Here is a 23,856-nt window from a genome sequence, read left to right on the forward strand (position 1 = left end):
CACCCTCCTCCCCAGAGCAGCCCTGCGAGCTCGGGATTGAAAGAAACCCACGAGGTGGAGTTCAAGTCAGCCATCTTCTCTCCCTCGCTCCTATTCCGGGTCCTGGAAGAGATGCCGGCTTTGCCAGTGCACACGCGTTAGGCCTCGCACAGGGCCTCGGCAAGGATGAGGGAGAGGAGAGAGGGCTGGGAAAGGGAGCCGGGGGGGAAGAGGGCGAGCGCCGGCGGCAGCATCCCCGCGGCGGGGCCGCCTCACCTACCGTTGGAGCCCCATTTCTCCTTCAGCTTCTTCACTTGCTCGAGGCTGAGCCCGGTGCTCTCGTTGACGCCGAAATAAGCCAAAACTTCCTCCACAGTCTTTGTGTGCGCGTTCTCCATGGCTGGGGCAGGGAGCAGCAAATGGTGCCGTGCCTCGCCTCTTCCTCCTCCCTCTCCTCCTCAGCGGCGGCGGGGGCGGCGGCGAGACCCCTCCTCAGCCCTCACCACCCCCGTGCTACCACCATAGACCCTCTCCCGCAGCAGAGGAGCCCGAGCACACCTCCCTCTTCGCGGAGGAGGCCGGGAGGGGCAGGAAAAAAATTAAAAATTAAAAAAAAAAAAATTTAAAAAACAAGGAAAGCCGCCTTAAAAAAAAATTAGAAAAAAAAAAACAAGATAAGAAAAAAAAAACCCACCCCCCCCCTCACGCCTCCGAGGGAGCCGAGCTGCCTCTCCAACGGGGACCAGGGACTTCGGGCGGGGAGTGCGCGGGCCCCCGGAGCCGCTGTCGCCTTGGGGCCGCGGCGGATCCCTGAGGGGATGGGCCGCGTCCAGGTGGCCGAGCGGCCTCTCCGCTCGCCTCAGCGGCTCCGAGCCGCCCCCGGTAACCGAGGGCGATAACGACGCGGGGGAGAAAAAGCCGCAGCTGCTCCGCTGCCCGCGAAAGGTCAGGATCGCCCCCTTCCTTCCTTCTCTAGCAGCCTGATCCCCCCCGGCCGGCCCAGGCCGCTGTCGCCGTCACGGCTAGGGCTCCCCCGCGCCCGCCGCTGCCTCCGCTCGCTCCGGTCGCACAGCGGCGGCGGCGGCTCTAATGTAACTCGGGGGCCGCCCGGTGCTCTCTCGCCGCCGCGGCATGTGGACGCCGCTCATTGGCGGGGCCGGGGCCCGGGGCGGGCATCCCGGCGGCCCCGCCTGCGGGGCGGAGGCGATGGCTGCGGCGCTGCCGCCCGTGCTCCCGCCTGGGGCCCGGCGGCGGCTGCGCTTCACGCGGCCGTGCCGCCGCTTCCGCTGCACGCGGGGACAGCCCCGCAGGTGCGGTGGCCGCTTTCCCGCCTCTGCTGCCCTGGCGGGAACCGCCCCTGTCCCGGCCTCAGCCCGCCGTGAGGGGGAGCGGGGCGCCTGAGGGGAGCTGCCCGCCATAGGGGTCTTGGCGCGGGGGGTGGCGCGGAGCTGCACCGGCGCGTATCGCGACAGGAGCGGCAGCCGTCCTGTGGGCACTGCCCTCGCCATGTCGTGATAGGAGCCTCATCCAGTCCACGGGTGAGTGTGGGGTTGGCCCCCACCTCAGTAGCATCATCCGGTCAAAGGGTGACTGTGAGGGTGGCGCGCTCTGTCACGACCGGAGCATCCTCCGGTCAGAGTGTGAGGGTGAGACTCTCACAGGGAGGCCGTGGATTCTCCCTCTCTGGAGACATCCAGACCCCCTGGGCGCGTTCCTTTTTCACCTTGCCTTGGCAGAGAGTTGGACTGGGTGGTCTCAGGGGTCTCTTCCAACCCTAAGGACTGTGATTCTGTGGGGCTGCAGCGGCCTCTGTCGCGACAGGAGCCTCATCCATCACGAGTGTGCAGAGGTGAGGGCCGTGCGCCTCGGGGCTGTGGCAGGGGTCACTCCGCAGAGGTCCTGCCCTGTGCTGGCACTGAGCAGTGTCCCCAGTTGCCGTCGCACACGTCCCGGTGACAGCACACTCAGCCCCGGCGATAACGTGAGGAGGAATAAACTGCACGCTGTGTTTTCAGCGCGGGTGTGGGGTGAGGTACCAGCTTCCCTCAGCACCGTGCCTCGGCTCTGGCACAGGAACCGACAGCACAGAAAACTGACTGATCCATCCAATCCCACCCGGTAATTTATGGGAACTTCAGTGTACACAAACTGGAGAGAAATCAGCGCCAACTGACATTAATACACCTGCAACACACACGCACAACACAGCGAGCGGCATAAATACCTTGAAAACTTGGTTCCAAGCGATGTTCTTGTGTACATATGCCTGTGCAAATACCAGATTTGATCCCTACATGTGTGCTGGCTTACATAAATGCAGATCTTACATACAATCTGCATTTCCACAACTTATAAACCACCCACTGCACCATGATATAAGAAACTGCGTGTTTGATCTGGAATGAAATATTTCAGTCTTACCTCTGTGCTGGAAAATGGATGGAGAGGGGACAACCCATTTAAAATTATGGTGTTCTAGGGTATGTTTGGCCCTTTATCCTTCCTAACAAAAGTATAACTGCTTGAAAAGGCTCCTCTGTGAATGGCCAAGGTCCAAGGAAGGATAACTTGACAGCCTACACTTCACAGGGCAGTTCTGAATGAAAATTCTTGAGCTAGATCTGATGACCTAGTTCAGGTAAAGCAATTACTTATTCCATGCCATGCCCATATTAATTTCATCTTGCTTATCAGCAGGATTAATCAGCATGGCCAAATGTTGCATCAGTACAGTTATGTTGCTTTTCATACCTCACACTACACCTAAATAGACTTAGCCTGTTACAGAGGTGAAGAATGTCAACATGACAGGTGCATATAATTGATGCAATTTACTGTAATTTTTCTAAGCAGTTTTAATAATTTTCTTGATATGGTATGAACCCATGATGCCACCATCCCCAAAACATGTGTACATATGCATATGCAACATTAAAAATACATGATTTCCACAATAATTCCATATGGAATAATGCCAGCTACTTGAATTAATGTATTTCACTAACAGTTCAGTATATCTCTATGGACAGTTTTTTTTCCTTCTACCACATTAATAAAACCTGGATTATATATGTTTTTTTGGTATAAAAACATTTTCCAAGCATTATTTTTATACACAAGCATACTTACTAGCTTTCATATACAAATGCACATGTAATGGACTTGAAAGTCCTGCCTTTCATTTTCCTACTAATTTAAAGTATTTCAATTAAGCATCTGTAACAATTTTCAAAACAAAATGATACCAGAAAGAAACCCAGCTCACATTTTCAAACTATTTCTCCCTGTGTTGTATTTCCTATGTCATTCTTGGTTTCCTTTTTGTGCCTGTTTCCTAAAGGCCTTATGGAAAATCATTTTAAGCATACCAGAGGCATGGCACATGCAATTAGATCTTGGCAGAGGGTAAAATAAAGTAGATACTGTGTTCTTTCTATCTGACTTGTTAACAGGAAGAAATGCTGCTAGGAAGGCAAACAGAGTCTGAATTCTAGCAAATCCTGGAGAACTCTTGGCATTCTCTGGGGTTCACTAGTTCAACTAGAGTTTGACAGCTCCCATTCGTTGTTTATCCTCCATTCAATACAGAGGACTTGATTCTTCCCCCTTTATTCCACCCCATATAAAATCTGGAAAGAACCTGGAAGCACAGACCTCTGCCTGTGTTTATTTCTGTCACGTGTTCTGTTATGGCTCAGTGAATTTTGAGAGAAGAATGACTGAATTAAGGACTGTTCTACAGTTCTTTCTCTTCCAGAGCAGAGTAACCTCTTCATTTTCTTCACAGTCCTTTCCCTGTCTTTCCCTAGAAGTGCAGGACCACTGCTGCTGCTGAGGATTCCTTTGCAGGTGATACCTTCCAAATCCTCTGACAGCTACACATTTGAAATACATTTGCAGATACAATTCATGGTCTAGACAGCACAGCACAGAACGAGCTACAAATACCCATCTAGACACTGCAGCAGAAGCAGTACCTGCTAAATTTGGCATCACTTGAGATCATACAAATTTAGAATTGTGAGTTGAAATCAGTGTTGTTTCCCATCGCTCTGCAAGGATTCATAAGGCTTTCCATGACATTTGTCTTGTCTCTTAAAGAAGATGGTTATCTAAAGGAGATGGTTATCTAAAGATGGCTGTTTTGACCCACATCAATGTGACAGCACCTCAGCTCTGCCTGAAGCAAACAAGCTCATGAAAGCTTCCAAGCAGGTGCAAAAAGCTTTACATTCTCCATTTTTAAGGAAGGAAATAAATTCATTTTGCTGCTGCAAAGTTGCAGTTTGCTAGTAGAGTGGAACCCCTTAGAGTGGTACCTGGGAAAGAAGCACAACAAAATGGGGCAGTTTTGGCCTTGTTGAGATTCCATTCACGTAATGGAAGTGTATATTCTTACATTTGGCCTACTATCTTTTTTCACTGTAATATATTAAGAAGAAGCAGCCAACACATCAGGCAGCAGCATTAAAACAGTTCCTGTAATGCTTACTAATTGAAGTAAATGGGAATTTGGCCTGAGAGAGGACTGCAGGATGCTTTCCTTCAAATTGCAATAACATTAAGTCATCCCTACTGCTGCAAAGCAGATTCACAGCAGAGTTACTGGTCATAATGTGAATTGTCTCTTGCTGTACACAAACACATATGTTTTCTAGCTCCATTTTCAAACAAGATTAATAGTTTTGAGTGGAGCTAAACTCAGCATGGAAGAGCACATCATAAAATGCCAGTTGTTGATCCAAAACACATGAATGCTGTCCTGCAATAGGATCTCTTTCAGTGAACATAGACAAAGTGAGAATATTCTGCTTAATTGTGCCAAATTATGTCATAATTTTTGCAGACTGGCTGATTGCCTAATGGGGCTTGTGTTGAGACCACCAAACTCACTGCTCTCATCACCCTGGCTGATTTCAAGTACAAGACTTAGTGAGTGACAAATGGGGGCATTGTTTCTTCCTCCCACAGTACTATTTTATTCCTCTGAAATTACAGTTATTAAAATGTTTCAGCCAGTTGAAATCTACCAAGGCATATTAAAATGCTGCAAAAGTGCTGTATCAAAGTGGAAAGGTTTTAAATCTGCAGTTCTGTCATAGGATAATGCAGTTTAAATATAGTAACTATTTTTTCCAGTCAGCTTGCTCTTTGAATTCATGGTATTATGTCAAAGGGTTTTTTTTTTCCTCTCCCCCTTTAAGAAGCTTATAGCTTAAACAGCAAAATGCAAAAAATACTGAGATGAAACAGTTACACAAACCCAGCAGAGGAATAAGTGATAAAATATGGTTTGAATGTTGATAATTAAGATAATCTGAGTTTATTCTGAATAATTTTTATTCCCAGGCAATGTGTGTTCCTGTATCAGCAGCAGGTAGAATTTGACTTCCACAGAGACTGAGAGACTGTGAAGACGAAGGGTGGTGTTGCTGCTGGGAGATTTCTAGAACTGGATCTCTGTTCCTGCACAAATCAGCTCCTTGCTGCCTTGGAAGTGTAAAGAGGCAGCGAGACAGAGTCTGATCTCAGTGACAGTAACTGTGAGAGATCACAGTTTGGCTTGGTAGATTTCTTATTTTATTTCTATATGCTATTCATGGTCATTTGGTTCTTCTCTGACGACTCCAGTGGAGTATTTGCCACAATAATCTCAATTTCCCTGCTTGGAAAAATCTGTGTATCCCATGCTGGTGTCAGTAGGAGATCTAGGTGTATGGGAGAGAGAAACATTTTATCAGAACCAACGTCCATCATACATGTCTGAAAAAATAATTTCTCCTTATTTTGATGGTGAGTCAGTTCCCTGGAAAAGAAATCAGCTGGACTGTTATTTTAAAAAATGCACAGCAACTTTAGAAATAAAGCACTGGTTGGTGCCCACGTGATTTGAATTCTTATCTCATCCTGACCTGATTTTTCCATCTAATTACGGTCTAATTCTGATTAATTTGGCAGCTCGCTGCCATTTTTTTTTCTTGTGTAAATATTCCTTGTGGGCTTCTGGATTTCAGTTTTGCTCTCTGTAGATGGGGCTGGGAGGTTGTAGGAGGCTGCATGGCCAAGCACAATGTTTAGAAAATGGTAATTTTGTAGGGTGTTACAGAATTGCCCTGTATTTTCTCTCTGTAACAAGGTGAGGGTGTCATAGCTGTGATCATGTGCAGTATTTACCTGCAGAGCTTCATTTGAGAGTGCACTTAATAGTGCAATAGAAAGTGGAATTACTTTAGTCGTGGTCATGGGCCACCAATTCCTGAGCAAGGGAGTTACTCAGGCTTTATACAATAAGATTCTGGTTTAAGTAAACCATCTGAATTACTTGGTTTTAAAACTTCTTTTGTTTTTTAATCTTTTGATCCTATCAGAGGCAGTAATCAAGGTGTTTGCACAACAATGAATATTTCCCTTTTCTCAGAGTTCTTGCACGGTGCCATGAACAGTTCTGCCATGGCATGGGCTTCTGCCATTCCAAGTATTTGCTGAATCACAAGGAAAAGTCACGCTCTCCCTGATTTTTCAAGATTGAAAGGAAGACATGCAGGTGCACTCCATGTAGGTGAGTAGCAATAATGTAAGACTGAACAGCTTTTCTTACTCATGGAGATGACTCCATTTTCAGGCATTGTTTGGGACTAATGGCACATGACTACCACTTTTCTTAGATGTGTGACACTTTGTGATATGACACAAGCTGAAGTTTCTGAGTTTCTGGTGGAGGATTTCCTCCAAACTCAGAGGTAGTTATTAGTAATACTGTGAAGTAGCACACTTCAGTTTTCAGACACTGATAAAATTCTTATATGCTGTCAAACAAGCTCCTCTATTGGATATGAGGTATATTAAATAGAATTTCCAAAATTCTATTCAATATGAAATTCTTTTGAGGTGATTTTTTTCCCCTCTGTCATGAAATAAAACAAAATGAGGGATTAAAATCAAATGCTCTTTTTGGTTTACCAGTTAAAGTCTTCCAATCTGAACCCTCAGAAATCTGTGTAACCCGCAATCCACATGGGTTTTGTTTTTTAAAAGGCAATATTTTTGTGGTAAGATTAGTGGGTACAATTACAGTGTGTCTGTCACCTTCCCCTACCTTTCTAAGGTTTTCACAAATGCTTCCTAACATGGGCTATTCAGGAGAAAAAAAATCTGCTGGACTGCCTTCATTCTCTATTAATGTGACTCTAACCAAACCTGAACATGTTTTCCTTTAGTGGAATAAATGTTATATTGATCTCCTATGCTTCCATTTCCTCACCTCATTTCTACCACTTAATACAATCTATCTAGGTATTTCACAGAAATGACAGGTTTTCAAAGGGGTTTAAGCTCCCAAATTACCTGTGGTAGGTTTTGGTCACTCACAGAACAGAAATTCTTACAATTTATCTGTCAGAATTCAGTATTTCCAATATAAGACATCTACTTTTTTCTGCTTTTTTATGCATAGATTTATTATATGTCGATGCTGTTGCATGTGAACTCAAATTATCCTGACCTACAATACTTGTTCTATTTCAAGGTTTTGGGTTTCTAAAAGATTGTTTAACTCCTGGGTGGTTTTCTCCCCCCAGTTCTGTTAGAAAAAGAAAACCTCCCCTGAGTCATATTTTAAAAATACTGTTAAGCTCTTAAAGCTGCTTCTGCTCCCATGTCACAAAGCATTATTGAAAATATATTCATTTTTACCACCTACAATTTCTCAGATGGAGAACTTAAAGAATTCTTTTCTAGTCCCATATTGAAACACTACCAGCAGCACTCTTGTTCTTGGAAGTGGGCTACAATGATTTTCCTTCTCTCTGCAGCTTAGGCTTTTTGTCAGAACAGTGCTAGTGAGCTTATAATTTGATATTAATAACATTAACAAACATTATTATTATTAACAACAATAATAGTAGTTGTGCTGATATTGTGTTTACTGTTTCTTGATTAATTATTTGCATTTTCAGCTTCTAACCAAGGGTCTTGAGCATTTTATAAACCTTAAAAAATGAAAATTATGTTATAAAATATCCCTGAGAGAACAGGGATTGTCATCCCCATTTCACAAAAATGGGATCTGAGGTTCAAAGTCACAGTCACACAGTCTATGGCAGAACTAGAAATAGAAATGGTCTCCTGGCTCCCAGTCCTCTTTCTTCTGTCACCCTAAATAGTTTCTAGTGTGGTTTTGTAAGACTTTTATCACATGATTTTCAAAAATCATGTCCTATTTGTTAAGGAAAAGTAAAAAATAATTTAAAAAATAAAAAAAAAAGTGATGAAAAGAGACTGTCATTTTTGGATGAGGTTGCTGAAACGATTTTAGCCATTTTATGGGCGATGCCATCCAAGTTTCATGAGTTAATCCTGACCATAAGTACACCTAAAATAGATATCTTTGCCTCCAGCTAATCAACAGGCTTACTGCCTAAATAATTTATGTATAACCAACTAGTGGAAACTGGATCTTCTGTGATTTCCCTAGACACATATTCCACATGTATCATGTATATCCTTGCCTATTTCTGATATTCATTTGAAATTCAGTTGGGACATTTCAGAACACTTTTGTGCTCCAGCTGTATAGCTCTAAGAAAAAGTCATCTGGAAACGTAATAAAGGATCTTTGAACTGGGTAAAATAAGGTTTGGAACCCAAGTGCATACTAGATGAAGATTTGGACTTTTTTCTTAACCAACAATGGATTAGAATTTTAAGAAATACAGTTCTAATTCTAATACTGTCTCGTGTGGATAAGCACTTTGTTTCTCTGCCCTACTAAAGGCATTTAGTAACAAAATTCAGTTAATATAGTGATAAATAAATATAAATTTATAGAGATAAATATGAGCTATCAGAGGATGATTAAATAAAATTAAAAACGAAATAATCTCATTTTCTTGCTGGAAATGGAAAGAACATACAGCACCAGACTTTTGGACACGTTTGTATAATGTTGCCTTCAAAGGAGTGGTGAAAGAAGCTTGGATTGAAAGAGAAAGCAAAAGCATTATCAGACATTGTCCTGCCATATTCTGACTGCAAATTCAAAAACCTATAGCTGAAATGGAGGGTACAGTACAATCTGTCTATCTGGGGTTCATAGCTTCTATCCAGAATTCCTAACTGGAAAGTATATTCTGTCCTTTGTGGATGGCAATTGCTTAAAGACAACTCTTGCTCCCGCCTGCTCTGTGTGCCAGGAATGCTGTGGACTGTTTACTGTTCTTGTTGAGACTTGCTGCAAAATTAGGACCACGTTGTAGCTTCAGTCATCCATGCAGGAGTGGGAGGAGGAGCACCAGGTACTCCAGGAATAATTTAGGTGTGGCAGCCAGAAATTTTGCAGCACTGAAAGAACACAAGGAGCATTCTTGCTACTCCACTACTGACTGGTGCTGCCTTCACCTGGGGAGTTTGTGGCAGCACTGAAGTGGAACAACACTTGTGGAGCTCTTTGTACCTGTGCAAAGGGAGAGGGAAGCACTGTTGTTCCAAATCACATCGTTTTATGTGCACCTCTGCCTCCCCAGTCCAAAAACGCCCTTTCCTTCTCACAGTGAGCAATGTCACCGTGTTCCTGTGGCCTGGTATTACCTGGGACAGAGTTAATTTTCCTGCCAGTATCTGCTGTAGAGTGGTGTGAGTGAGGGGCTGTGTGGTGTTTAGCTGCCTGTTGGGTTAAACCACCTCCTATTCCTGTCTTTGCATATTCCATCTCTGCACACTTGAAATTCCTTCAGGCCTGGGCCTCGGGGCAGTGTGTTGAGTTCATGTACCATTCCCAAATGGGAACTTGATTACCTTGCAGATACGAGAGTCTGCTCATTTCAAATGCCACAGGGAAAAAAGCTAAGGAGAAAGGCAAATGAAAAATCTCATTGAGAATGGTAAAGACATGAATTGTTTCTGGCCTCTGTTCATGCAGCACCTGTTAATGACAACTGTGGGAAGGGATGAGTGGATTTGCTAATTCATATTTGCTGTGCAGAATTCCCTGGTGCTCTGCAAAGCTGGGAGATCTCCACTGATTAAACTGACCTTTAAAGGCAAGCACCACCTTGAAAAAAAAATGTCCAATCACCAAGCCGTGGGAATCTGGCAGGTATTCCTTCAAAGCCTGGGGTTGCTCATCTTCCATGAGAAAACTTGGAGCATTCAGTATTCTGACATGCTGAGGCAATTTTGGGGTATTTTTGTGCTACCTGTTAAGGCCTCAAAATACTGGAATTGGGGGCAATTTATAGCCATTTTATGCTGGATGTGGTGTGCTGCAGCCATGGACAAATTCTGCTGCTTTTATGTTTCTTTCTGTACGCAGATTTTGGCTGATGGGAAAAAGATGTCTTTTCCATGGGGCATGGGTTGTATGCAGCTCATCTCAACTCTTACTAAATGTGATGTCCAATTTTTTTTTAATCAAACCCCTAATCTCCTATCCACTAACAAGTTTTGCTTGAAAAACTGTGGTTGCCACTGGAAACCATGACTTGCCAGTTAATCCTTTTGTTTGATCCTGGCTGACACAAGACTGGGTTTTGTTACTCTTTCTGTACATTTTGATTCCTTCTGAATCATCCAAACAAGAGGCCTGAAAGCCATTATACACCAAAGAAGTACCAGTAGTTTATTTTTTTACTGTTTTGGCTCAAAGAAGCATCAGTTCAATTATTCTGATTAGGAAAGAAGCTCAGTTAAACTCATTCTCACTTCAATTCGATGAGAGGACGTTCTCTTTCTCCTGAGTGCAATGAAATAAAAAGCAGAAATTGAAGGGTGTTTTGGGTTAGGGTTTTTTTGAGGAAGAGAATGTAAAAATCTCAGGCTATAAATTCACCATGACAGTGAAAATATGTGTCAGATTTTGGGATGGGTTGGCTTTGTGTCAGTCACACTCCGTACGCTGGACCATGTGTTGGCTTCATGAACCTTTTTTACTTTATGCTGCCATAATGTTTATATGTCTGTCCTCTCACAAGCTGAATAAATGTCACGTAGAACATTCTGTCCCATCTGTCACAAGTGCTATTGTGTGTCTGGATCCATATTGCATTATGGATCATTACTGATGAGAGATCCCCAGGTATTTTATACAAAATGTGTATTAAGGAGTATTTATAGAGAAAGTACTGATATGAAAACAGACCTCTTTTGGAAATAGCTGCATTAAAGCAGTCTGTTCAAACATATTTAGGAAGATCATTTTCTTATTTCTGAGATGTTTGGGAGAGGTTTGACATTTTTATTAGCAATTGTTTATTCTTTGACGTGTAAACCAGCTTTTGTGGCTTTCACATGACTAACTATGCAAAGATCTGAGAGAAAATTTCCTAATAAATACTTCCAGAAGATTCTAGAAAAAGCTGTTGCAGATGTAGAAATGCCTCAGGGTCAGCTCCTCACAGACCAAAATGTAAGATGCAAGATAGGCAAGACATGAATCTCCCTTTTCTGAAGGCGTAGAGTTTCCACATTTAGCTCTGGAGTTTCATGGCCTTCCACCTGCCACTGAGCAGAATGGTGACCATTTGTTGGCTAGCAGGGCAGTGTCATTTCAAAAAGAAATTCCACTTGAAATGGAGAAAGTGATCATTTTTGTGAGGCATAGATTCAGTTACTTACATGACAGCTGCTTGCAGAAGTAAGCCAAGCACTTAGGAGAATGATTTTAAAGAGTCAGAAATTCTCAACAAACCACTCAACCTTCTTTTAGCTGGATTCACACAGAAACAACAAATAATTAATTGAAGCCAAAATACAGGCCGTGCTGAGCTTGCATTAGCTGGAAGGTTTGGAAATAATTAAGAGCAAAACTGTTAATACTCCATTTAAATAGCTGCTGCCTATCTGTCCAGTCTGAAAGCCCAATCTGTTGTGTTCAATCAGCTTTCAGCTGCTACTTGCCAGCAGCCTAATTCCCCAGTCTTGTCTCTGTGCTGTGCTTGTGCATTCCACTACCTGCTAAGTTAAACCCTGCTGTCCTGGTGCTGCATGGAGATTTCCAGTGCTATTCCAACCATCCACACTGGGTCAGAATATATCCCAAACCTGGGGCTCTGGGTATCCTCACCAGCACGCCTGGTTCCAGTGGAGCACCACATGGGGGAAAAGGGGAGCAGCAGCTGTGTGGTTTAGCTCCCAGGATTAGGGCTGTGCTCATTCATACCATTCTCTGGGCATTTTTACAGTTTGGACAAGCTGTTGACCTGCAATATTTCCACCTCTTTTTTTAAGTGATCTACTGCAGAGTGAGTTGCTCCTCCAAACTGCTGTTAACCACAGCCACACTGCAGGTTGTTAACATTATCTCAGTTTTCCTACATCTCTTTGCACTTGTGTTTCACATTCAATACTTTGGCTGATCATTTATATTGCAAGAGGATTAAAAGGAAATTAATAATTGTACTTGTTATTGTTTAGCTTGTGCAAGGTTCTGTGCAAATTGAGAGGGAGGCTACAGGAGAGTCTCTGCTTAGACCTGACAGTTCTAAAGCTGTGTGGGGAGTGTGGAAATACAGTGCAGTGAAAGTTGTTTGCAGCTGAAAAGGCATTTTAAGCCTCAAACCTGTACCACCAGTTCTTTGCTGAGAAACGTGTATGAAAAATGACAAAGTTCATTGCACAGGCATTTGGAAGGAACTGAAGAGCAATCCATTGACCTTTGCAGATTAAGTAATGTATATTGTCATAAGGAAGTGCTATTTGAGCACCAAACAGCAAATGTTATCACACACACTTATCCTTCATTAACCCTTCACTGGAGGCAGTCAGGATTTCCTGATCCAAACTTGTTCCTGGCATCAGGGATGTTTTCAGTGAGCACATCAGTTCTCTGAGCCTGTCAGAGGATGCTTCATGCTCTGCCTGCCTTTTTTGTCCCTGAAAGCGTCCCCAGGCAGCAAAGAGGGAACAGGGCCATGGGAAGGGTGTGCAGGTGAATACTGAAGGCTCTGTGCTCAGCTCCTGGGTGCAACAGAGGCCTCAGTTTTCACTGAATTAAATGGGACTCAAATGTTTGCATAATACACAGAGAAACTTCCACTTGAAGGCAGCAGCAAAGAGCAGTTTTGCTGCTTTTGCAGAACATTTATATTACAGAAAGAGGACATGAATGGAAATGAACCATGTATATAATTCAGAGTTTGAGCGCAATAAAAGTTAAATATGTTCTTTTCTTCTTTTATAATTTGTTAGCTCATTTATTTAATTTATGGGAAAAAATTATAGAAAACTTTTTTTTTCTTCTGGAGGATGAAATACTCTGTTCAAGTACAAATTAATATGTCACATTCTTACATGATTTTCAAGAAGATGAATTAGTGTGTCTCTCCTTCAGCCTTTCTTACACTTTTCCTATTAATTCTACAGGAAGATTATTTTCAGATTTGTTGTGTTGCTTTTTCTTTATGTGGCTTGTTGCACACTGAAATAAATTTGCCACACTCTTGCTAACACAGTTTTTTTAAAACTACTTTTATTCAGAAATTCTTACAACATTACAGTCTCAAAAATTAAATCAGTGAAAAAGAAGAAAAATTCTATTCATCAGTCTTAGCACTTGAACTCATAATTGTATGTCAGATGTGGAAAAAAAAATTGGAGCTCTCCAGAGCCCCTGGACAAGAGAAGTCACTTTACCAGGACATTGAGATAATTTATCTGGGTGACTCAGAAAAAATGCTAGATAAGACTGAAATTTGGAGAGGCTGAGCACGTCCAGTCTCAGCCTTTGGATTATCAAGAATAAATCCAGCAACTGGCATGTGAATATGTTAATGTTGTAGATTCTAGCATGGAAACAGGAAACTGTATTTATGAGGCAAAAATATATCAGAGATTAATTCAGTTCTATATATAATATATACATTTTACAGATACAAAATCTTTGCCAAAATATGCATAATTTGCAAGTACACTGAAGTTAGAAAATGCCAGAATAAAGGTTGCCTTTCCATGCATATGCCCTGAAGGAATCTTTAATTACAAGATTCCTGGCTTCTTTTTCTAACACTAAAATTTTCTAATTTCACTGTGTGCTTGATATTGAAGTCCTAATATTTTCTCTTTTAAATAAAGACTTAGGGATGCATTTCCCCAGGTTTAAAAGAAAAACAGCAACACTTTAGAACAGCAATATTTCATCCTTCTACCACCATGAAACCTCTCTGTGTCATCCTAGGAGCCTCCTGAGTGGATTTACCCAACCCTGGTGTGATGCTGGAGCCTGAGCAATGATTCCATGTGTCTTCTGTCATGTGACACACAGCTACAGGTGTCAGCAAGAGGACTGGAAGGTAAAACAACACCTGAGCAGAGTTTAAAATTAGTTACTTATTATTGCTGTCATCCTTTTTATTGTAGTCCTTATTGTGGAACCATTACCAGCCTTGCTTGGAGCAGCCACGTGAATTTCCCATCTGCACGGTCACTTCTATCCATGCAAATAAATGTTTAAAAAAAAAATAAATTCTGATTTGCTCACATTTTAAATCACTTTGCACTCGGTTTCTGCAGCTGTGAGGGACAGCACATAGTGCTACAGCCTGCAAATCCAGGGCCACGTGCTGAGGAGGGTTCCACTTGAAGCTGATTTTTTCCCTCGTGGCTGTTAAGTCAGAGTAGTCACACTGACAGCACAGAAGTTGATAATGATTTATCACACATCCAGTGCACTGAATCGTTATGCCTTGTCTGCCTCTTTCTGCTGTGGATTGAAAAGCTTTGATCAATAGTGGCAGCATGCAAAGCCTCATAAGATTTGTAAATTTCCTGGAATCTCTTTCTATGCTTTGGTATTTTGTATGTATAACCAAGGGGGAAATATTTTAAATCTCTCTCTGTGCACTACAGAAAAGACCCAAAACTATTCATACTTCTGCTGCACTGAAAAGGCTGTGCATTCCCAAATTCCAAATTGTCATAGAAGAGGAGGGTTGGAGACTCAGGAGCCTGACTCAAATGAGAGAGCTTAGAAGCAGAAAAACATTCTACCCTTGAGGACCCAGCATGGATGTGAGAGGGTTAAATACTTATTTTATATTGCTTCTTTAGTTGATTCATTTGAACCAGGACTATGCACCTGGTACTGAAACTGCAAACTGAAAGTTCTCTGTGAGATCTGGAAACAGCAACAGGCTTGCTTCCATAAATAATACTGAAAGTTAAACAGTGATTTCACAAGGTCCAGGACGTAGTATAAATAAGAAAGCAGAAATATCCAGGAAATCCTTAGTTAACAAATGTTTTGTTTTAAACATTATATGCTTTTCTTGATCTCTGAAAATCATCTTCACAGTAGACACTAAACTGAGAGAAGTAAAAAGAAAAATTTTCTCTGACTTGAGCAGGATATTTTGCTCACGCTGAAAGAAGGGTTTGTTCTGAAGCTTTTCAGTGTTAATCCAAAAGCTTACAGACCTGGTGAAAAGTGAAAAAGCAGTGAAATACTCTATTAATGACACCAAGCTTGTGTCAAAAAGTCTCAGATGCCATGTGCTGACACCAAATATCACAGCATTCAGCAACTGCAGGAGATTGGATTAGTGCAATGCTTGGAATTGAACCATCCCTAAGGGTTTTTAGGCATGTTGGGCCAAATTCAGCCAGGAGGTAACTGCATGGATTTGGCTGGATTTATACCAAGAGAAATTTGGTCTTTTTTGTTGTGGCCAAAATGTAATGCTCAGCTTAAAAATGGGCAGGTGTACAAAAGTTGTGACTCCTGTTTTTAAAGAAATTATTTGAAATCTCATCCAGTTATTTCAGGTAAGCACAGGTACTACTTCAGATCATCAATTCTGCTGATTTCATTTTTGGCTTCTAGACCAAACTGGCTTGCTGAGAAGTGAAAAGGAGAGAAATGGGAGAAGTTTTGGGAAAATTTTCCCACTTACACCACTTGCTGTTTCTGTGTCCCCATTGTCCTCAGGCCACCCCATTCTAGATTCAGGACCTGTTTCAGTCACAAGTGTTCCTGTTCTGTCTAAAGCATCATCTCTGTCTGGTATTTATTACATAGTCCAGTGGACTGAACGACCTGTGAGCGGGACAGGTGCCAGAGGAAAACAAGCACAGGCTGGGGGCAGCCAAAAATCTGCTGACATTGAGTCATTGAGAAGCTCTGAGGGGTTTTGTCCTGGTTTGCTTTGTTTATGCTTTTTTCTGTCTATGTGGTTTTTGAAAACCACAAACTCTACTCTGGAAAATGCATATTTTGGCTTTGTACAGGTTTTTAAATTCTGTTCAGCCCACTCAGCAGTGTATTAACTTCTGCCATATGATTTGTTTTTTCTCTTATGGTCTCCATGGGAAAAAAAGGTGTTGGAACTGTAGTTCTTGTTGTGAGATGTTTAGGTTTATTATTTCTATGTTTGTGTGTAAATGAGGGAAAGGGAAAAGTAGCCATGAGCTCCTGGGCAAGTTCAGGAAACCTGGTGCTTGTATAGAGCTGATGTGAAGTGTGGCAGTGGGCAACAACTCTGTATCAAAGGGAAGGATTTTCCTTATCCTGTCTCAGAGCAGTGGGGAGGCATTTCAGCAGCCATCACAATAATTTCTGTATCTCAGGAGGCTCAGAGTTGCTGTAGCAACCTTTTGCTAGATAGGAATTTGGCTGGTGAAGCCTCACAGGAATCTGCTCCCACTCTTGCCTAACCTCTCACATCACCGGTCTCAGCTGCCAGGGAGAAGCCCCAGCTGTGACTCACGTAGGGTGAGGGACCCCTTTCCACAGGTTCCTCACAGAACTTTCCCCTAATTCCTGCTTTTAGACAATTTTCCATGGAGAAGAGCTTTGCTGTGTGTACAGAGTTCTCTGCCTGAACCTGAATTGTAAAAGTGGTCATAGTAAATTTTGTGCACACAAACAAGCCTTTATTCATGCACTTGCAGATGCAGACAGTGAAGATGCAAAAGCAGGGAGTGCAGATAGGTGTGGGAAGTTTCACTTGGAGGCAGCAGGAGTTGTGGTGACACAAAAGAAGTATTATAAAGTCACCGAGGGGATCAGGCAGATGGCAACAGACTTGAGTAGGAAGGAATAGAGACAAGGTCCCCAAAGCCTGTTACTTAGATTTGGATAAAAAATGAAGTGTGAAGTTGGTCAGAGCATGAGGGGATGCATCACTGCTAAACCAGTTCCTTCAAAAGTGTGAAGTAGTTTCTGGAGTAATGAAAGACAGTTTTTTGGCCTTCCAGACTGCTGTATGGTTGAGAATAATATTTGGAAGGTTTTATTTATAGATAATTTTGCCCAGTGGTTATAGAGAAAAGACAGTTCGTGTTTTGGACTCTTGCCTCTTTTTTCTAATTCTACAGGTTACTGGCATTGTCAAACCACGGGCCTGGGTGCTGCCTTCTATTGTAAATCTTGGAGAAGGACATGGCATAACTGTTGATTCCCTTTTATAAATTGTTTAATGATTATTACTTTTGAATCAGGACATGTAGGGCCAGTTCCTTTTCTTGTTTCCTGTTCCTACTCCCAAATCTGCTTCTCTAAGTCATTATTAGTCTGCTTAGACAAAAATATCAGTCATGGAGCAGGTACCAATATCAGGGTTAAGTTGAATTAATGTGCTGAGCTGGAGAACTCAGTGGCTGAGAAACAAAACTCACACTCCTTTTTGCCAGCTGTGGTGCAGGGCTGCTGCCTCTGAGGAGCTGAAAGCTGAGGAACTTCAGCAAGGCTGGAGTCCAGCAAGGATCACCAAAGGGAGCTGTGGAGAACTCCAGGCTCTTGCTATACCAGAGATCCACCAGCTTAACAAAAAAACCCTGAGTCTGTGAGGTTAAACCAGGTTGAATCCCTAATGCTAATGCAAGATTTAACTCGTCCAGATACTATTTTAAGTTGTACAGGCACTCACTAAACACAACCAACTATAAAAATATAGTTAAAAGAATGTTTGATTTGTGTATCTGATGATTCTCACTGGTTTAAAGCCCAGGTAAAGCAGGGCAAATTCCAGAAAAAGAATCCCTGGTTTGTTTGGGATTTTTTTTTTAAACCAAGTACCTTCCAGTGTGAAGCACTTTTTAATTATGCAGAGAAAGAGGAGATCCATCCTGGCAGATTTCTGGGGCTGCAGGGAGCTGTTGGGCCTCAGACAGAAAATGGGCCCATGTATGGTTATAGTCAGAACGTGTCGCTGAGTGGCAGCGAGGAGGACGAGTGGGCTTTGGAGAGCTGACTGATCTCTGTGCTCTAGCAGAGGAATCAAAACTGAATATGGACTGTGCCCTAGTTAGACTTATTCTAACTACCCAAAGCTGTGTGTGTCACTTCATGTAATTTGGGCTGCAGCCTGGGCTCTGTTTTGGGGGTGTTGTGTGTATGTTTTTTACTGTATATTTTTAAAAGAGCACCCAGTTCTGAGGAATCTATTCCCAGCTGAAGCACACAAGCACAAGAAAGGTCAGAGAGAGGCATCTCTAGCTTTGGTAAATAAACAAATCTCTTCTCTGTGGCTGGGATGTTGTATTAATAGCAGTAGATTTGGTTTCGCATTGTGGAGCTCCTCCTGTTTCATTGCTGCTGAAGATAAGAGAACACAAAATGTTCTGTCACCCTCCCTATGAGAAAACAAGCCAACAGGCAGAGACTATTATATTTAAAGATATTACTGAGGCAAAGACTCAGAGCACACAAACACCCAGGTTTATATTCAGTAACTACTGGATACCATCACTGGCACACCAGTAACTCAGCCTTAGTTAATGCCTCACATGAAAGAGTTTGCAAGACAAAGTCACTGCATGAGAAATAAACTAAAAATAAGGGTTGAGCCTTAAGCAGATGGAAGGGTTGAGCCTTAATTTTTCCCTTTTGCATTTTTCTTTGCGATTCAGTTGCAGCAAAAAATGTAACAGGTCTTTCTGCTTCTTAACCTGTGCAGCCACCAGGCTTTACAGGTCAGGTTTACTTCAACCTGGAGTTGTTCCTTCATCACAGGATACCAGGATTGAAGAAGTTTTTCTAAGCAGTTCCTCAAAGGAAGAATTCTTGTGAAATTGTAAAACCCCCTAACTTGGCAGCAAACACGTGTAAAATAAATTAACAGAGCTGTACCCTAGATCTTCCCTACACAAGTTCTTTGGAAATAATTAATGTTAAAGTTTCACATGTAGAATATTTTACTTGTGAATATTCACCTCCTGGGTGGAAGGCAGACTTAGCCTAGTGGGTAAGAAGCATGATGGGAAGAAATGAAGAATTTATCCTTAACTAGTTGACATATATGACACAAACCATTGGTTCTCTAACACTGGTCACTGTTACATGCGTTAATCCATGCTCAGGGTGTATTTCTTGTCCTTAGTGACACCGTTGCTCCAGTTGGGCACCAGTCCAAGAAGGTGACAGTTTTCTCCTCTGCAAATAAGCATCTTCTGTTGGAGAGCAGATTGCTCAAGATAAGTAAAAATAAACATGAACCAAATCAGATAATTCTCCTCTCAACAGTAATTTTCCTTGTCCTTGAAATGTCCTCAGCTACAGGTTTATTTGTTTCCCTGATGCTCAGGTAGAGTCTGTTCAGAGGGGAGTTATTCTGCATGCAGGAGGTGTTTTGGAAAACTGCACCTCTACATAGGATTCATAAACAAACCAAATGACTCAACAGAAAGAAGTTACATGCAGTGAGATTTTTTCCTGTAGGGATATTTTTAGAGCAAGAAAATAAAAATATTGGCAGAAGATAGACACTGAAATCACCAAAATTGTTCTCTCTCTCTAGTCTGACCAGTCTGGAATTTAATTTATGTGTTTGTTGTGGCCCCCTGGTAGCAGTCCACCTTTCAGTGTCGTGGCAAAAACAATCCCAGCTGAGGTTAAGATGCTGCTTACATGTGTTTGTAAGTGAATATCACTTCCCATCTGCTGCACTCATTGCATTTTACATAAAAAAGGGATTAATTATTTCTTCTAGATCAGCACATATGCAAATTCCTCTAAAAAATTCAAAAGAAATTCTGGGCAGAGACAATGGACTTCTTTGACAGCTACTGATGAGTCTTTAAGATGATTATAAATGTTCAGAGAAAGTAACAATTTTTGTAGTTAGGAATTAAAAAAAGGTAATTGTTCCATATTGTAGCTTCCTTACCATTTGAGAACAACTCCAAATTTAATTCTGCCATCACAGGAATTTTTGGCTGAGTTACATGTGAGAAAAGATTTCCATTTTGAGCATGAAATTTCTTTTAACTGTGATTTCTGATACAACATATGCCATAGAAATGAGGAAAAAATCCCTGCAGTTTGTGTGAGGGCCTCCTGATCCTTGGGAAGGATTCTGTGTGCCCCGGTGTGTTAGTGCTTGAAAGGATTTAATCCAGATGGGTTTGGAAAGGAATGAGTTTTATTTGTACCTGATAGCAGTAAGATTTTCTTTTTCAGATTTAAGAGTCATAAGGGCTGTGCTGTGAATAAGGGATTCTATATAAAATTGAAATCTTTGCATGCAACATTTTTCATTTAATTACATCATAAGCTGCTAAAATTGAAATATTTATTTTTGTTTTAAGTTATATCATTGAGGAATTTTAAAGCCACATGTAACCACTACATTTATGTAATGACCACTGGAAAAATAGTGCTAGAAACAGAGAGTATCAATTTGAATTATCCCAAGAATATCATGTTCTTGAAAGGTAACAGATATTAAACACCCAATAAATGAGAATAATAGGGACATTAATTATTTTATAACTTCAGTATTGATCCAGTTTTTTGGCTTTCTAAGAATGAATTTGTGTACAAGAAGTGCACAGCTGAACTTCTGGGTAGTGATTTTGGCAGATTGAACATGATATTAAGAACTTCAATCTGTATGAACAGCATCTGAATTCCCCTTCAAGGTGTAATAAAAGGCAGCAAGCAGCCCCCAGTTGCATAAGCAATAACATAATTGCTGTTCTGCTTGGCAAGGTCATCATCTGGTTCCTGATTATATGTTAATGGCAACAAATTAAGATACTTCAAGACAATGAATGTCCAACAACATTATTTTAATATTTCACGTGCCTGAAAAATTTCTCTTTTCTTTCAAGAATGGATCGTGTTCCCTGAAATGCAGCTGGAGAATGAGGGCAGCTGAGGCCACCCCAGACCTCAGGAGATTGATAGTGTTGGCAGCTGAGGATCTAATTATGGATTATTTGGGTCGGACTCTTTTATCCCAGGTAGGTGTGACTTGATTGACTCAAAAGAGGTTAGTTCATTCAGTGCACAGGGGTTATACTTAGAGCAGGAGTGAATTATTCCCCTAGAAATTATCATCCTATTAATCTTAAGGAGAGTCCTAACGTTTCCTGTAAGCAGACATCTTGATTTTATATGACATTTTTATGCATATCTTAATGATGTTGCACAAACTGCTGGCAGTGAAGTATGTTGTTATTGCATTTGCATTAGTTATGTGTGTTTTTAATAAAGCTCAGGATGAAAGCATTTACTCAGAAAAATACTGTTAGGAATGTTTCTTTTGCAACTTCTCTCTCTTAATTTTACAAAGGCAGAGCCCAAACCAGACTGGCACAGCCTGCAATCCTTAAACTGACCATAAACAAGACACATGGTAAGGTAGGGTTTATTACATATTTTAAATTTTCACTGCTCAAGAGATTGAAAAATATTGTCTACTTGAATTACATAATAACCCACAATTGGATTGCAGTATTTTGGTGTTTTCCACAGCTTCTTGTGTGAGCATTTTTTAAATCTCCCTGTTCTATTATTTCACCTCATATTACCTATCAATACACAGAACATGTACAGTGTGTCTGGGAGTTATTGTGGCATTAAATAGAAGTCACAAAGTCAGTGTAAATGATGGGGTGCACTAATTAGGGCAGTCTGATTTCCCTTTGTTTACTCCAAAATCCCATGGAGGAACTCAGGAGGGATCTGTCCAAGACATTACATCAGGAAAGAGGCTCAGTCTGATTTATCCCATCGTGTAGGCGACACATTGCCAGAACTATATGTTCCACTTTAACAGATGCATACGTTCTCAGAGGGGAGGACAATGAGTTGATGCAGGAAAAAGCATTCCCTGGAAAACCAAAAGCCCAGGTGATCATTCTGTATCTTGGTATTTCATTTTCTGAGACTCACATGAAGGAGAGGAGCACGACCCTGCTGCCAGAGTAACCAGAAGTTATGAGTATTAATTTCCTGCCTTCCAGCACTGATTGCCTGGTAGGCATTTCTGAAGTGATAAAATTCTGTCTTGTTTTCTGCTGTTTAACTTTGTGATCACTCAACATCCATTAGAGGAGCAGGTTTTGATGAAGGGAAGATTTCACCTTGGCTTGGGAGCTTTTTAATAAAACAGTTGTTATTTTTCTAATTTGTCTTCATATTGTCCCTGAAGCAAAACAGTGAGGACAACAGGGACTGCAGAGAGAGGTGCAGCTCTGCAAAAGTTGTTTTCTTTGAGGCAGAGGGTAGTTTAGGAAGCTCCAGCCCTTTGTGCTCCTTGTCCCTTGCTCCCAGCTCCTCACCTGCAGCTCTCCACCCCTCTTACTTTTTTTTGTGGCCATAAACTGAACTGAGTTAATAATCATCTTTCACCAAGAGATTGTGATAAGCCTGACCGTGCAGTCCCACAGAGTTCTGCCAGCACCACTAAAAAAAACATTGTCACCATAATTCCAGGCTGGTTTAGACTGAGGTGCCACAGAGCAGGCCAGTCCCACCTCTTCTCTTGGGTTTTCCTGACTATTCCATAGAATGTGTTGGTATGTGCCAAGGAAAAACTTCAGCTGAGAGCAGAAATCTCAATGCCATTTTACTGGAGGGATTCTTGTTTTGAGGAAGCTTTGGCTGAAGTTCCACACAGTCTATGCAGCACCCTGCAATTTAAGAAGCTCCATCCAATTTTTATTTTGGCTTCCTTTGAGATTCCAGGTGCGAATTATTGCTGAGTTTAATCTCCTGGAAACCCACATCCTCCTTGCATTCAGGGAGCAACCACAGCACGTGCAGTAAGAGGGCAGGCTTAACCCATGCTCACTTAATGTGTTCTTTTCCTCCAGCCAATAATCACCCCCAACTTAATTAGCTAATGTTGTATTTGGGGATTCAATATTTATGCACCAGGGAAGCCACAACATTGCAAACCTCTCTGTTTGTTGAATGCCCTTTTATAAAAACGGGATGTACCCATAAGGATTGTTTCAAACAAAGATAAATTGCATTAGCACTGTGTGTTTGCAGGTGAAATTGGCTCTGATGCAGCTGCTGTATCAAAGAAATTTCCTTTATTATGAAACTCCAGTATTCATGTCTTTCCTTGTGGGATATAATACTGGAAACATTGCTGAGCCTGTGATGAGGAGTTCATCTGATTCTAAATTAACTACTTAGTAACAGGATGTACATCTTGTTACACATCTTGTACAACATCTCCATTAAAGCGTTTTGAATTGGTTTTAATTTTTTTTATTGACTAAAGAACCTGGGTTTGGTATTTTTTTTCCCCCAGAAAAGTCTTAAGTTTTCTCTTGAAAATTTTAACTTTGTATTATAAAGTTGTGGGGTTTTTTTAAACATGACTTCTCATTTTTCATAAAATGATATGAATATTAAATTATCTCTTTTTCTCTTGACAATGAATTTCCCATGGGGAAAATGTTTTTATTCCCCTGTGGTATATGCTTGTATCAACAAAAGTTTTTGTTTAAGGCCAAATTTATCAGACTAAGAGCTTTCACCATTGACTGGGTTATTCATTAACTGAGGTTACCCTGGAGTTGTTCTCATATGAAAAAACAAGATTTAGTGCTCAGGAATAAATCTGCTGCTCTTCTATTTGAGGGCTAATCCAGCCAATTCCAGCACACTGAGGAGCAGACAGACAAGCAGAAACAGCAGCTTTGTCCAGA

At 41.6% G+C, this 23,856-nt stretch overlaps 1 protein-coding gene and 1 long non-coding RNA gene across 7 annotated transcripts in view; one reads left to right on the forward strand and one right to left on the reverse strand.

Annotated features, from left to right (window-relative positions):
• Window positions 1–1,048, reverse strand: part of ATP2A2 (ATPase sarcoplasmic/endoplasmic reticulum Ca2+ transporting 2) — a 44,352-nt gene extending 43,304 nt beyond the window's left edge. For 2 of the 3 annotated variants that reach the window (XM_015643897.1, XM_015643898.2), the window contains exon 1: window positions 260–377. In XM_015643897.1, the coding sequence (XP_015499383.1) occupies window positions 260–377 (118 nt within the window). Of the gene's footprint in view, window positions 1–259 lie in introns of all 3 variants that reach the window. The other variant, XR_001524252.3, reaches the window with a different exon arrangement.
• A 378-nt stretch (window positions 1,049–1,426) lies between these two features.
• Window positions 1,427–23,856, forward strand: part of LOC107211611 — a 36,991-nt gene continuing 14,561 nt past the window's right edge. Inside the window, exons 1-4 of one of the 4 annotated variants that reach the window (XR_004499556.1) lie at window positions 1,427–1,517; window positions 6,398–6,538; window positions 14,147–14,261; window positions 21,019–21,150. This is a non-coding gene — a long non-coding RNA (uncharacterized LOC107211611). The other 3 variants (XR_004499555.1, XR_004499557.1, XR_004499554.1) reach the window with 3 other exon arrangements.

Source organism: Parus major, chromosome 15 (assembly GCF_001522545.3).
Source record: "Parus major isolate Abel chromosome 15, Parus_major1.1, whole genome shotgun sequence".
Taxonomy (NCBI): Eukaryota; Metazoa; Chordata; class Aves; order Passeriformes; family Paridae; genus Parus; species Parus major.